At 42.7% G+C, this 16753-nt stretch overlaps 1 protein-coding gene across 1 annotated transcript in view; it reads left to right on the forward strand.

The window, feature by feature from the left end:
• The window catches only part of hcn1 (hyperpolarization activated cyclic nucleotide-gated potassium channel 1), a gene marked incomplete at both ends in the record, with an annotated part of 66314 nt that overhangs the window by 20733 nt on the left and 28828 nt on the right, over nt 1-16753 (forward strand). Inside the window, one exon of the mRNA XM_079756177.1 lies at nt 14045-14206. Coding sequence (XP_079612303.1) covers nt 14045-14206 — 162 coding nt within the window. The remainder of the gene's footprint in view (nt 1-14044; nt 14207-16753) is intronic.

Here is a 16753-nt window from a genome sequence, read left to right on the forward strand (position 1 = left end):
CTGGTCCTCAGAGAGGGAACATAGGCCCCGCTTGCTCACCCTCTCTTCGTAAATCTATATCCAAAACCTCTTGTAATTATTACAATACTCTACTACCTGCCAACTATTTATAGACACGGGTCCCTCTCTCTCTCACATATCCCTCTTCTTCCTCTCCTCCGCCTCCTCTCTCCGTTCTTTATACCTGAAACATGGCCGTACGGCACTTGCAACCCAAGTTGACAGCTGTATTAGGAACATGACCCCGGGCTGTTGGACAAAGGCTTCAATGGGCCCCCGGTTCGAGAGACTCAAGTGAGGCTCTTGTAGCCTCACTCTGCCTGTCAATCCTGGGGCGGTCAGCCAGCGCTGATACTCACTGGTGGAGTCGCCGGTCGGCAAAATAAGTGCTGAGTCATCCCTACTTTTTTGGGTGAACAGCAAAAATACAATTATAATGGTCGTCAAAGTTAGCGATGCGGACAGATGTTTGCTTTACTTACCTTTCTTCTTTGATCTTGCTTTCTATTTGGCTGGATGTCTATTTTCTTTTAAAGTTAAATACATTCATTCAATATAATTGGGCACATGTTTTATGCAAAAGTAAGAATGGCTAATTTCACAGAAAATATATATAAAATGCATAGTTTGATTTTGATAACTATCAGCAAAACCCCTAATCGGTTAATACGGCTGAATACGTCTCCCAGTGGGGGCGGGCTTGGCCCCTGGGGGTCCGAGGGGTTTCCCGGTTGAGGTCCTCTCTGGTGGATGGCGTGCTGGCTACAGTAAACAGACATACAACCGACTAGGGAGTGCCTTTAGGTGATAAGTGCAGAGATTAGGCTAATCTGGGTTATTTTTACTTCTCTTACTGTGTCTACACTGTAACTCTAGTGTGTGTATGTGTGTGTTTGTGCATGTGCGCATGTGTGTTTTGAGTGTGTCTGTGTGTGTGTGTGTGTGTATGGGAGTTGGGGAGGTGTGTGTATATATATGCAATACGTGTTAATATGTGGCTGTATGTGTTCAAGTGTATGTGTGGGGGCGTTAGGGTGTGTGCATGTGTGTGCGTGTAGGTGTGTCAGTTCATGGAGGGGGGTGCGTGAGTGGATATGTGTGTGCGAGTGTGTAAGGAATACAAATGTATACATCCTTTTAGATGCGTTTAACTCCTTTTCAAAGGCTTGATCATGGCTTACTCCGCTACCTTCTGACTATACTTAAAATCACACTTAAGTAGGTGTTGACTGTGACTGAAAGGTCACTTAGCGAGCATGTGTTTAACCTGTTGCGATGCGACAAGGGCAAAAGGACGGCGATGGCCGACACTCCGCCAAGATGTCACACATTCATTATTCACTAACGAGGAGTGGCTCATTCTATACCTGCAGTGCTGATGTTCTTCGGGAGAGTTCAGCACACACATGCAGCAGGGTTGGATCTCATCGGGTCGTTTCATTAGCCAGTCCCAGGCTTTCCGTCACAGGATTATGGTAGGAGGAGGGAGAGTGTAGTGCGGGGGTTCCTGTTTGGTCGAGAGGTGCTGGGTACGAACCCCGGTGTCGTCAGTTCACCATGAGTGAGTCCGCCGATCGCTCCTTACTCCTCAGAGAAATGTGTCTGAATTCACTGTGGGTTCAAACTAATTCCCTGGTGGGCAACAAAATCACAATGGCAGAAAATAGGACTTGACTTTTACGTCCGTGCGAACACACGGTAAACTAGTTCCACTGGGGTGAACTATCTACGCGGATGTCCATGCATGACCACATTAGGGTCGATTGCTTGCCGTGTGTGTGTGTGTGCGTTTGTGAGGCTGCCATGTAGTTACTCATCCATCCAAACAGACTGGGGAGCTCAGCTTCCTTGTAGCTGGGGCCTTTAGATAACGTTGACCTTTAAACAACCCGTTACCGTGGGCTGTGTTGGCAAGAACCAGCCGGTACAAGTGAGTATTGGATTACAGTGTTTATCATCCATTATATAACAATGATACATTGCGATGCTGTGAATGACATTAAAATACAATTCTGCAAACAAGATGGAATGCTGAATATTACGAACCCACAAAAAAGTATAATAATTCATGAAAAACAATGTGGATGACAAATCGGTTGAATTTGAACTTGAGGAAACAGATTGCCTCATCTTTAATAAAGTTTCGGAAAACTATCAAGCATATATTGATGCGGACAGCAAAATATCAGTTATTGGAAGAGGTATTGGCATGATTTGGTAGAATATGCACCAAAAAAGTTTATTCTTCTCCATGAGCATTCTGCTTGGAGAAGGAGACACAGCTGTTATGTAAGAGCAGGAAGGGCTGTGAATAGGTGTGTGTGGAGCTAACCATGAAGAGGACATCTTGTCAGTGTTTACATGTATACAGCAGGTCACCCTGCCCTACCCCTTCTGCCCCGCGCCCGGACACTAATCTGCCATGAGTGCATTCTCTGCATGCATAATACAAGCCAGCATCGGCCTTGGTTTGTGGGGGTGTTTTCTATGTCTGTCTCTGTGCGTATGTTTGTTTGTCTGTTTGTGTGTTTGCTTGTTTGTTTGTGTGTTTATTTGTGTTTGTGAGTAAGTCGGTTTTTATTCGATTGTAAGTACATAAAATTAGTAACTTTATATTCTTATTTAGTAATCAATTAGTTATTGGTTCTTTGTTGATCTTTCTTTTGTTCTTTTCATTTTTTTTCTTTCTTTCTTTCTTTGTCATTTTTTTCTTTCTGTAATGTTTTTTCTTTCTTCCTTTCTTTCTTCAGTCTTTCTTCATTTCAACACGTTACATCCATGCCATCCTCTTAATATGACAATATTCGTATAGTTGTACATATTCCTACTGTACTCTGAGGCTGTCAGAACTATAGCAATCCCTTACGGAGGAAGTGGTTACACATGAGAAAGGAGACGCCATTGCTTCCATAGCCTGCAGGTCAACAAGCGGCGCTGAAACCTGACGAGACTCTGAGTGCCCCGAGGTCTGGCCTATCACGGGGCTTACGAATCTGGGAGATGTCATGTCCTCTGTTCGCCTTTAAATATTTTACATGTGGTAATTTTTTTGCCTGCTATAATTAGAAGAGTTCTATGGGCTCTGCGGCCTGCTTCTGGGCTGGCAGAGTAGGCCGCCCGCTCTTGTGTAAAGACGTGTTGTTTAGTTTGGGTTCAGTTTATTGATTATTTAACATTGTCTGAGCACACAACACAGTAGTTGTGCCAGTGTAATCTACATAGCTAATTTGTTATCATTGGTACCTGGCCAGAAAGAAAACCATTAGCTTAGCTAAGCTCAGGAAGATAGAGTGGGTTGACCTGTAACCGGAAGGTGGCTAGTTCGATCCGGCTCCTAGCTGTCAAGTGTCCCTGAACAAGACACCTTACCCTAACTGCTCCCGACGAGCTGTCTGTCGCCTTGCATGGTTGACTCCGCCGTCGGTGTGTTAATGTGTGTGTGTGAATGTGTGTGTGAACTGTTGTCACTTTGGATTCAAGCGTCCTTAGTGTTAAATGCCCTTAAATCTAAAAAAAATTAAATAATAACTACAACAGTACATCAGTGTCATACAGTGAAAACAACACATCACATATAAGTCATGCAAAATAGATACAAAATAGAAAAATTACATAATCTCCTGGTTGGGAATCCGAGTTGTAAGTGCTGTTCCACTCTATTTCACAGACTTCCATTTACCTGCTGAGCTCCATTGAGTTATATTTCGCTGCTGAGTTCCATTGAGTTCTATTTACCTGCTGAATTCCATTGAGTTCTATTTACCTGCTGGGCTCCATTGAGTTCTATTTACCTGCTGAGTTCCATTAAGTTCCATTTACCTGCTGGGCTCCATTGAGTTCCATTTACCTGCTGCCCCGTGTGAAACGGGCCCTCACTCCTGACATCCTCAGAGGTGTCCCTGCCTGTTCCCGCCCCCAGCCTGGCCCCCAGTGGAAGACATTGATTTAGCTCCTTGAATGCTGTTGACCTGAAACTCAAGTGCTTAGATTGACTTGGCTTAATTGGACAGAGGGATGTACAACTGGCCACCAGGGACAGCCGATGTCAAAGGTACACCAGCTGGGGATTCTCCAACGATAAGGGCCCGGAATGGGTCCGTCCTTGTTGACAACGCTTTCAGTGAAATACCCAAAAGAGATATTGTTTCTGTGCTACTCACCTATCTTCTGCTCGTGTGCGGCAAACGCAGTAATATAGACAGTCATTACCTTTCTAAATGACAGTTTAATGTGTTACCGTGTAAACAAACCACGTTGAGGCGTTGCTTGCTAATCACCAGACAAGCTGAATCTGCAATGCAAGGGTTTGTGTCGGGTTCGCCTTGGAAATAGAACATGCTGAACCCGTTGGCCCAGAAATCGGAGCGCAGCCAGCATTAGCAACGTCAATGCTACGACGTGTACCCGGTTTATTATAGCCTGTGTTATTTTGTTAGCATTCCTCAGGTTACATAGATCGATACAGCGTCACAACCCTGTTGTCTGTAAATACATGATTATTCCTTTGGCTTCGCAAGTCTCTGTGAGCTGAGAAAGAAAGACAAGAAAAATGCTCATGATGGCTAAACCGTTATATAATATATGGTTATATATATATAATATATATGGATAATATAAATGATCCCTGTTATTGTGCTGCTCACACACCGACAGTACTACAACAAGACTGCATTTGAATCTCATTTTATGAGATGTTATATCAATAACATCAATAACAACAGCAATAAAAAGATTCAAAAAACAAAACAATCAGGGGCAATTTGATGCAATGTCTGAACATCAAAATGTGATTACCGATTTCCCATCGTTAGAAAAGTGAAACTTTATGACTTTACAAGCTGTTCTACGCTCCCATCATTGATCGCTTTTTATCAGTGCCAAAAAACCCTGAACTGTCAGCCAAAGACTGGAACAATCAAGGCCTTCATTAGCATAGATCAACGCCCACAGTCTTTTTGTTGACTCTACCATTCTTGCATTTGTTTTACAGAGCCTTAAAGACATAACTAAAACAACTAGTCATCACTGATAAAAGAAAAAGAAAAAAAGAATCAGCACTGCGATATTTTATTTTGAAAGAAACACTCAAATCCTCTCTAGAGGGCATGGCATATGTCTCGTGATATTATACAATATGGAGGGTGACGAATACACAAAAGATTAATTTTTCATTTGAGGTAACCGGCGGTTCACCCAGACTAGCTAAGCTCAGTGTTGTGTCTTTAACACGAGTGTAGTCAGAAAACATCCTGCCCGGTGTGGAGGACTTGTAGTGGGGGGATGATGCCCCTGCTGCTCGGAGTGGAAGAGCAGAGATTAAGGCAGAACATACTGAAGGTGTTGAGGTTATCACCATCACATGACCGAAATAGCTGCAGAGCCATGGGGAGAGAGAGAGAGAGAGAGAGAGAGAGAGGAAGAGTGACAGAGAGTGAGAGAGAGAGAGACAGAGACAGAGTTAGAGACAGAGAAAAAGAGTGAGAGAGATCGAGAGAGAGAGACATATACAGAGGGAGAGACAGAGTAAGAGAAAGAGAGAGAGAGAGGGGAGAGAGAGAGACAGAGACAGAGGGAGAGACAGATTGAGAGAGAGAGAGAGAGAGGGGGGAGACAGACAGAGAGAGACAGAGGGAGAGACAGAGTGAGAGAGAGAGAGGGGGGGAAGAGAAGCGGTGTATAAATAAGTAATGGCAGGCCTGTGTATTGTGTCACAGTGTTTAAGCAGTCGCCACGAAGGACAGATGGATCAATCGACTTATTGATGTATTGCTTGACTTATTGATCGGTACACAAAAACACATAATTAGGGGTAATAAATAGGGATTTGTCATTAAAATGTCCACTGTTGTGGCGTTGAGCCTAATGCTTCAGTTGCTGTTTTCCACTGAAGAGCCAATCGATTGCCAGCTGGCCCTTAATGAAGTCCCGGGCTCCATCTAGTTGTGGTCTCATTAAGCCATCGGGCTGCTCAGGAACTGCACAGCCATTTATCAAAAGAGGGAAAAAGGCCACTGCACAGACAGTGTCTACATTAGATACACGTTACGATGCTAATTTATTGTAGTTGTAAGCAGTCAAAGTCGTGTCACCTTTGAACTCTGTGCTGTGTCAAAGTTCACAGGAGGTCCTTCCTCCCGTGTCAAGTGCAGTCTTACTGGTTTACAACACCTCTTACATATTTACATATTAAGCATATATATTTAAGAATGGGGATAACAAAGAAAACATCCATAACTATTGGGTTTTACATCGGGTGGCCTCAACACTTGGTGTATTCCTCCACACAAGGCATTTCATCATGAATTTTGAGTGGTTGAGTCAACTTTGTCACACATTTTGTGTTCCTAGTCTAAAATGACCACCATAGGAAATTAACCAGTAAAACTAAATTATGCTCAGCCACCAGATTGAAAACCTCCCCATACACACCCTCTCACCCTCTCACCCATTCACCCACTCAGCCACTCTTCCCCAACCACAACCCCATCACTCCCACTCCAAAACGTACACAATCTGAACAACATACAACAGAGCGTAATTTTACTCTCAAGTACGTATGCATTATTCATCATGATATTTTTAACAATCTGTAGCCTGAAAGGCCAGAAGGTTGTTTCTGGTTGTGTCTGGGGCTATCATAGCTTCTGTTAGATAATTAGTCAGCACTATGAAGCTCTGAGCAGGGTGCTCTTAGTTTCAACAAGTACTTCCATTTAATTGAACTTCTTCTGCAGAGTTGTAAACATTATGAATGTGCCTTCTAAAGTCCACAGAAATATTAGTATACGACCGTTATCATTCGAACATGCTTGATTTCTTTTCATGTGATTTACTGATAGACAGCTTCATTTGAGTGGATGCAATCACGCTTAAGGGCCAAAGGAAAAAAAAACAACCACCGCTAGTTGATTCAAAATAAATTCCCGCTGCTTGATAATACGATTCTTTTTTTCGCTTTCAAATCCGCGGTGAACTGCAATTTTGTGATTAAGAAAGCACCAAGACGGAGATCCAAGAGGAGATTTACCAGATGACGTTAAGCGGCAGAATTCAGGCTTCTTTTTTTTTCTTTCTTTCTTTTTTTTTTTTTCCTGGAAGCTGCAGTTTTGCCATCCTCAATGTAATAACTCGCAGTGGGCTTTAATCCCCCTCAAATTAGTCCTGGGCTAATCCTGGCTGACCTCAGCCAGCGGTCACCCCTGGCCACGGACCGGCTTCAAGATGCACCAAATGAAACGCTGGTGGCGCGTGTCCATCACCTCCAGACCCCCTAACCATGGGATGGGGGGGCCCTAGAGTAGCACTGTATGGACGAGGTGCACCCCAGGTATAGATAGGAAGTCAATCAGGGGAGGAGGGGTACGTTGGGGTACATTAATGCTGAGGTAGGAGGTGAAGAATGACAAACTGCTAGATAGACAGTGTCTTCCAATACCTTTGTTAAAATTGTTTTAAATAGCTTTTAACAGTTTGACTTTAAAGCCATCCGTATTAGCCTACTAGTCTAACTGTGCTCACTTTGCTTTTAATGTGACATATGTTTAAAAAATATAGATAAATAATGTATACCATTATAGGTCAAATGAAAATAGAATAATGTTAAGTATGAGTCAGTGTTATTTTTAGCCATGCTATTTCGTGGCTTAAGAATTATTTTGTTTGAATGTTAGCAAGTTAGTTTGCTGCATTCAGAACCTTTTGGCTGTGGGATTTCATTCAGCCTCATTTTGTAGTCAGGTCTTTAAGAATGCACTTTATTGTGAAAAAACATTGTCATTTCTTATTGTAATTTCTATATTCTACAAATCTGCACATATACGTATCATTTTGATTCATGGCCAATGATCAAAATAACCTATTTCTGTGTAAGAAGATTATGCTGACCTATGATCCCATTTGGTCAAATTCAAGCAGGATGCGTTGAGTTATCACCAAGGCTGTGTCGCACATACGTTTTACTGATATGGTGCTCCGTGCTCTTGGCCTACTTTCAACACAACCCACCTCACGTGTTCTGTGGAGAAAAGAGGCATCGCGGCATTCTGGAAAAATGCAAATCCGTTTACATTGGAGTCAAGATTAGGCAAACAGATTAATTGTAATTAGCATCGCTTTAAATGTTCTGGCTTGTCACTTCATGCAATTTCTTCAGAGAGTCTGCAGGCACACACATACACACGCACGTACAAACACACAAACACACACATGCACACACACACACACACACACACACACACACACACATGTGTGCAGGAACACACATATACACGCACACACAAACAAACACACTCAAACACAAACACACACACACACACACATACATACACACACACACACACACACACACACACACACACACACACACATGAACGTGCAGGCATACACATGCACAGACACAAAAGCGTGCATTGAGGCAAACAGACACATTCATACATACACAGGCATTCAGAATAGACACATATACACACCCACACATATGTGTACGCATATTCACACCTGTTGCAGTCTGTATTTTTGGGCTGACGGCATTATTGTCCTCCCTGCTCTTGTTTAGCATTTTGAGTGTAACCTGAGGAGATACATGTGAGATATGATCCCTCATTAGAGAGTGAGGAGGCCGGAAGACTGCAGTAATGTTTCTGATACAATGACAACAAGTACTGTAAAGTAATATCTCTAGATTTGAAATAAATAACAAATTGTGTTCCCCTGATATCCATATGGGGTCACCGGATATAGCTCTATAGCTAATGACATTAGCTATAGAGCTATATATAGATATTCGATAAACCATTTAGCAAACCATGTTTAAAAAAAAAGTCTTACTGCCTAATGTTTCAAAGCCATGAGCGAACTACTTATAATCACTTAGTGTCTAGTAGAGCAATGCGATAACGTTTCCCAGGACATTTATATTACTGGCAGTAATATAAATGTAAGTTTTTGGAGGTGTTTAATTAGTGGTTATGGACAGAATTTACTTTCCTTAGTAGTGGTGTAAAAATAACCCCCAAGTCTCCCATGGCTCCCATCAAAGTCACAGACAAAAATCGTAACGTCTGCATGGGCTGCCAAATTCCCAACAGGGAATAATTCAAAACACCAATATCACACAAACACATGTGAAGTGTCCCAGAAATGGTTTCCAGGAAAACCTAAAAAAAATAATATTAACAAAAATCTTCTGCCATTCAACAATGTGAACTGTGCTCCATGATGTTTTTATGGTGAGTCAGCCGCGAGAAGATGCCTCACAGGCTGGGAACGCCTGCCCTCCGCTCGGAGCCTGTCAGACCTAATCTAACCCGAAGCCTAATCAACAGATAAGAGCCGTAACCGCCTTCCCCTATCTCCCAGCTCGCTCTTCCTTCCGCCACCCCCCTCCCCGGCCCCCCTGCCTCAACCCATCCTTTCTGCTAAGGTTGCTTTGTTACGTCTCCTCATCCTGAATGGGGTGGATGTTGATGAGGAGGAGAAGAAGGAGAAGAGGGGACATAAAGTCAGGGGGAAGAGCTGTTGGGCCACGTCTAAAGCGCAGCCTGACTTGTGACTCATTCACAATTCAAGAGGGGTGGATGTTGCTACTTCCTGTTAGTTTTCAGAGGGATTTGTGCTCATTCATGCGCATTTCATATCGCTCCGTCCCGGCGCGAGTATGACGGCGTGATCTGGCCTATGACTCACGGGTCCTGCTTTTCACTGACTCGGCTGTGGAGCTCTTTTCATGTAACTGTGAGGACGATTCTCTATTACGCACATAAACACACATGTGAACAAACACACATATGCACACACGCACAAACACACATAAGCAGACACATGTGCACAGACACACACACATATGCACACACATGTTCACAGACACACACACACACACACACGTGCACCACACTTGCACAAGCACATTCACCACATTCACACACACCCATGCATACACACACACGCTCTGTCACACACACACACACACACACACACACACATTCACACGCACGTGAATCACATTCATGCATGCACACACACACACACACACACACACTCGTGCACCACACTCACACACACCATACATACACACAGACACACAGACACTCTCTTAAACACACACACACACACGCACACACACCCATAGACACACACATTCAATGCATGTGCATCACATTCATGCACATCCGAACACCCACACCCACGCACATATGCACATTCTTTTACACACACACACACACACACACACACACACACACACACACACACCATACATACACACAGACACACAGACACACTCTTAAACACACACACGCACACACACCCAGACACACACACATTCAATGCACGTGCATCACATTCATGCACGTCCGAACACCCACACCCACGCACATATGCACATTCTTTTACAAACAAACACACACACACACACACACACACACACACACACACACACACACCCTGACGCACAGACGTTTGACGGTTTTAAGATTAAAGATGTAGTCAGTGAGAGAGGGACGTTCCGAGAGAGGCCCAGTAAGATAGGGGCTATATTTAGCCCTGCAGGGCAGTGTGCCAGCTCCTCCCCTGGGGGAGAGTTGAGCTAACCAGGGGTCTGTGCACCACCGCCACCCTTTGTTCGTTGAGGTGCTCCGTGCTGCTGCTGCTGCCGGTGTTAGGGATGGTCTTTTATTCTAAGGTGTTATAGAGACTGGGCGGCAGCGGGGGGGTTCACTTGGCCTGCGTCCTTGTCCATTTTGTTTTGTATCGCAAGCCCTTGAGTGTGCTTGGTTTAGCTTTGGAGTTTGCCATGGAAAACTTCAAGTGTGATGTCATCAACACACTTTGAAAGTCAAGTGTTGTGGAATTCGTCTGCTGCTGCAGTTAGTGGTGACAAAGTCCTTTAGTCACAATGGCTCGTAACGCCATGGCACCGCACAGCATGAAAGAGCATCTGGCAGATGAGCGATGCAGAAGCAGAAAAGACATCTATAGGCCTATTTAACAGAATGATTAAAGAGATGGTTGTAAAAATAGAAACATATGGAAAAGCAAAGCTGTGGCGTCTCTTTAGTGGATGTGTCTATAAATATATGTATATATATGTATATATATATATATATATATATATATATATATGCATATATATATATAGATTACACAGCTTTGTTGAATACTTGATTCTAAATGCACAATTACTACATTCAGCGGTCTGTGATTTCTGAAAAGCAGACCCCAGCTATGAGCATCAGATTGTAGATATGGATGCTATTTCCAGCCCTAAAATCTCTAGTGGAAGCAATAAAATCATTTGTAATTGAATAAAATTCTACTTTTTTATGATGTATGATTTCTGTCATATTATTGATTCCTTTAGTAAGTAGCCATCTTATAAGCGGGATAATGTACAGCGAGCTAATCATATTGCAATAACAATAACAATATAACAACAACAATTATAAAACTAGGCTAAATATTTATGCATAGTTTTGAAATCGTTATACCTCCTTTTTCTAGTATTTTCTTGCTTTTTATTTAATTGTTTTATTGTTTCCCTGTGGGCTTGTAGGCACACATTCATGGGCACAGTGGCAAGAAGTGAACCCCCCCCCAAACACACACACACACACACACACACACACACACACACACACACTGCATACACTAGCCCCAGACCATCTGGCTCTGCTGTCTTTCTGCTTAGCCAGCATCCCAAGGAGACAGAGGCAGTGACTCTTTTAAACCCTTTGTTTTTCACTTTTGTTTGGCTTTTTCCACTCATATCCTTGCCAAGTCCTAGGGTCATCACCAGCGGACTGGATCCTCTGCTGCAGCTGGTGTAGAAGTGCTCTTCATGGAGAGCCCATAGAGCTGTGTGGAGAGAGAGAGAGAGAGAGAGAGAGAGAGAGAGAGAGAGAGAGAGAGAGAGAGAGAGAGAGAGCAGTGGACAGTATTGTCCCATACACTAATTACATTTTATTCAAATTGCGTCGTCAAAGTTGGACATATTTTACTTATTTGGTATATGAGTTTATGTTACAATCTCTTATAGTGGAATTTCATTGCAACCATGCGGTAGCCTTCAATTAGCCTAACAAGTTAAGTCCATTTTATTTGTATAGCTCTTAATCACAGATAGTCTGAAAGGGCTTTACAGGCCATCATGTACATTTATGACAACCCCTAACCCTAGCCCCCCAAAGAGTAGTAAAAAAAGGATTGAGAGTTTTCATTATGCTAAAACTACTACGATGACATTTCAGTATTTAGCGGTGCATTCAACCATGGAGATGCAAGGCAAAAAGCGCAAGAGTCATGGGACAACATAAAATTCATCAGATAACCTTTAAGTCCTGCCTTATACGAACGAGAGATGGATGGTTGTCGTTATGCAACATTACGTCACAATTTAAATTGTACTATGCTGCCGTGGTGCAACTAATACCGTTGACATATCTTTTGGTAAATGTACAATGCAAATGGGAGTTTTGGTACAGGATACCCTCAGGTAACTGTCCCACATCCTTCTTCTCTTTGAAACCAGGACTTTATTCCTGCTGCACTAAAAGTAAAAAAAAAACCTGCCCTGAAACATTTGTCTTCCGAGCATAAAATGGACTTCTCATTTGAGTACGCCTCACCGCGGAGAGGTCCAGTAAAACTCATAGACTAATAGAGTATTACATTCATGGCGGGGGAAAAGGCCATTACCTTAAAAATAGATAACAATTACCTGTAATCCCCATTATGATATTTGATGAGCGTAACGCAACATTGGACTTTAAAAATAGCCAATGGGAAAGGTTTATCGGGCAAAAAAATAATTTTCTAGATTCTACGTTTTTCGGGGTCACATTCCAGCTTAGAAGCGAGCAATGAGGTGGATAACCAGTTTCCCGACATAAAGCGCTAATTTTCTCGCACAATTCCCAAACTTTGAAATAGCTTAGTTGTCGTCATGCGGCCGTGCAGTGATTGTCCGCTGTGTGGACCCAATTTCAATAACACGTCTCGTGATTGGCTCGCGTGATCACTCACCCAGCTAAAGACTTTCTATTCTTACAACCCCACCCTTCCCAGTTCCCCCCTCACTCTTCCATTCAAACAGTGAATTAGTGTGTTTTTTTGTGTGTATATCCATGGACACCAGTTACACTGTTTATACATACACATATACTGTATATATATATATATATATATATATATATACCCTATGATAATATACAGAATGTAGGTGAGTGCATAGCTGTGCGTCTGCTGATTGTTGTTGTTTTTTGGCCTCACAACAGGTCAGTTTGTTTTGGATTACTTCCATTATTAATTATGAATTGCTCAACATCTGTGAGAGCATCAGACACACGCACACACACACACACACTCACACACGCGCACACACGCTTACGTGCGTGTGCAAAAGCACCCCCGTCTGCAGTAAAACTAATCCTCTAGTGGACTAATCAGGCACACCGTGTTCTGTACTTCAAAAGTGATTTCTGTTTTTTTCTGGCCATGCAATCACCGGGGCTCAGACAGTGCCTCATCAGCAGCACAGCCTGTGTTATTGTATCAGGTTTTAATGCGCACAAAAAACTATGACTACATAGAAAACACATCTCTTGTTACTAAAAACTTTGTTTATGGGTCCCAGTACGTAGATTGTATAGAGTGTGTTTATACTCATATATGTCTTGGAATTGGACGGATATAACATTGTATATGATAATACATTTCTAATTCCGGTTCGATGCTAATTTCATTGGCTTTGTATCGGTCCTCTGCCTAGTGAAAAAGTAGAATCTAAGCTTATCTACTATACAATAGAAGCAGTAGGGTGCCAAAGAAATGGATTTGGATCCAGGATCATTGACTCTTGTTCAAGCTATCGGAGTTAGCAAATCATGTTGTCCACCAGTAGACCTTTGTAAAGACATACATCAAGGTGTACATTGATGATACGTGGACAGTTGTTTATGTGTATGAACTGAAAACCAGGTATAAGGAATTGCATATTCGGACAACAATGAACTCATCTCTTTCTCCCCATGTCTCTCTCTCCTTCTGACAGATCTTCCATATGACCTATGACCTTGCCAGTGCGGTGGTGAGAATATTCAACCTGATCGGCATGATGTTGCTGCTGTGCCACTGGGACGGCTGCCTCCAGTTCCTGGTGCCTCTGCTACAAGACTTCCCTCCGGACTGCTGGGTATCCCTAAACGGTATGGTTGTAAGTATTGCCATTTTTACCTTCTTCTTGGTGTTCTTCTGTGATGTGTTGGTGGTGGTGTGTGTCCTATGCATAGCAAAGTCAGTCACCTGTGGACTGGATGAAAACATTGTTTTTTCGATTGTGAAGGTCTTTTTCTCATTCTGGGGGTTGTTATCGTGTGGCTATTAAAGAGAAGGCATTGGTTGTTAGCACAATCGTTCAATGGTATGGAATGTTTTTTTTCCTGAAATGCTTTAGAATCATCATAAGCTTCCTATTAGAGAAATATAGAACCGGAACGATCAGGACCTCTTACACTTCTAGTACATTGTGCGTTACAAATATCCCAGCCGTTCCATGTAGTGCATCCCTCTCATTATATTAGGTTATCCTTGAAAAAGCTTCAGCTCTTGGTTGAGGTTCATCTTGGTCGTCCTCCCCCATACGTATCTATGCTGTTCTGAGAAAGGGGATCAAATGGCTGTGAGACAGGGATAGTGGTAGAGATAGTGCCGGGCTGGAGATATGTTCCCTGGGTAGCTTCTGCTGTCTGTCCCTGACCCAGAACCACCACCATATGTCAGGTCACAGTCTGGACATAACAGCCAAACTGTGTCAGCCGTCGATGGACAAATCAGCCCATCATTCCCTCTACCAAGGGTTTGTTGAAATTGGCTGTTTGCAGCTGGTTTTGAGGGCAGCTATATATTTCCTTTATTTTGTAATTTTCATATAATTAGTTCCTCCGTGCTGCAGTCCATTTATTCTTGGTGAGGAAGATCTGCAGAGTGCCCATATCGTTCAGCCTTTCAGCATCTATAAGGCTTGGGCGGGAGCCGTATCCTTTTATCCTATGTAAATAGAGATGATAATTGGCAGTGAAGCGAATACATTAATTCTCATTTTCTGGCGAGATCACCAATGCTGTGAAATTGAAATATTGAAGAGGCATACGTATAAAATATGCTGATTAAAACGGCCCCCTGAAAATGTTTATACTATGTATGAAATAGAACAGAGTAATCTGTTGTACTCTATGGAATATAGTATCAACATTCTGTATACTGACTATAGATACACTGGAATACATTAAAGGACTACTTTTGAACCGGAACCCCATTCTCCGGTCACTTTGGGGGTAAGGGACAAATGCGGACCACAATTTTTCAAATTGGTCCAGTATTATGCAAGAAGACTGCAGCCGTAATCCGTGAAAACAGGTTGCAATGTAATCCTTTGGGGCAATAGCACCCCGTCAATGTACGTCCTCTAAAAGTGCTTGTTTTGCCAGTGACAGCCTCAGATTATATTTAAACATAATGGAACTGATACCAATTAGACCCGTACAACCAAAGGATGAAAATGGAGGAAAATGGGGCCCAGTTGAAAAGTTGTGATGTTCTCCTTTGAATATGTATTGAAGATGCAATTTATGTGTGTTATTATTTGTTTGCTGTAGCGATGGCGGTAACAGTTGGTACAGTATCAGTTACTGTACATAGCATGGTTCTGTGTGATGCCCTGCTGTTCTCCCTCTCCGTCTCTCTCTCTTCGTCGTCTCTCGCTCTCTACTATCCTCCACTAACATCTCTCTCTCTCTCTCTCTCTCGCTCTCTCTCTCTCTCTCTCTCTCTCTCTGTCTCTCTCTCTCTCTCTCTCTGTGTTCAAAGTGAACTCTAAATTATCTTAAGTGCAATACCCAGCTCAGCCGAGCAATCTCCCCTCCACTAACCAGTCCCTCCAGAAAAACGTGATTATGCGATCGCATAATTCAAAGCATAATCAGCCAGAGTCCGCATATTCATTGGGGGGCCGCATTTTTTCAAATATGCCGTACTTCCACCGCATAAATTGCCAATTTCCGCGCAAAATATGCGGGGCTTGCTTGATTTCATAATCCCCGCATTTTCGTTGCAAAAAAGTCACATGTATCTTAGCAGAAAGTTGAAAAATGTTGCGTTTACTTCACACAAGAGCAGCCATTTCCCCCTGTTGCCATGGGAACGTTATGAAGTGACATAATTACACGACGCGAACGTCATTGAAAAGCTGAATTTTTCGCAAGCTCCCGCATTTTTTCGCAAGTTCCCGCAATTTTTGCAAGTTCCCGCAATTTCATCGCATAAAATTGCATAAATATGCCGCATATTTCATCGCATTTTTTAAGAAAACGTGCCTCATAATCAAGGATTTTTGGCCGCATCAATCACAAAAAAAAGCCGCATTTTTCTGGAGGGACTGACTAACATTCACAACGCATCCCTTAAGATGCACACATAAAAACTGCATGATTTATTTATTTAATGTTTAATGTGTGTGATGCAATTTTTATTATTAGGGTTTGATTATCATAACTATCCACTACAGGCACGCCGGACAATGGCGTGCCTGTGCTCTGATGCCCTTAAAAAACTTTTCTCTGGCGTCAATGGTCTGTTTAGCTGTCTCAACCTGGCCTTCCCTCTCATCTTCAGCCCCCTGGCTTTAAGCAACACAGCACTTTGGTCTTTGTGATAAGACATTTTGTCAAGTGCTTGCATAGTGATTCACTGTTATGTTGTCCAC

This window comes from Pollachius pollachius (assembly GCF_949987615.1).
Source record: "Pollachius pollachius genome assembly, chromosome: 18".
NCBI classification, from domain to species: domain Eukaryota; kingdom Metazoa; phylum Chordata; class Actinopteri; order Gadiformes; family Gadidae; genus Pollachius; species Pollachius pollachius.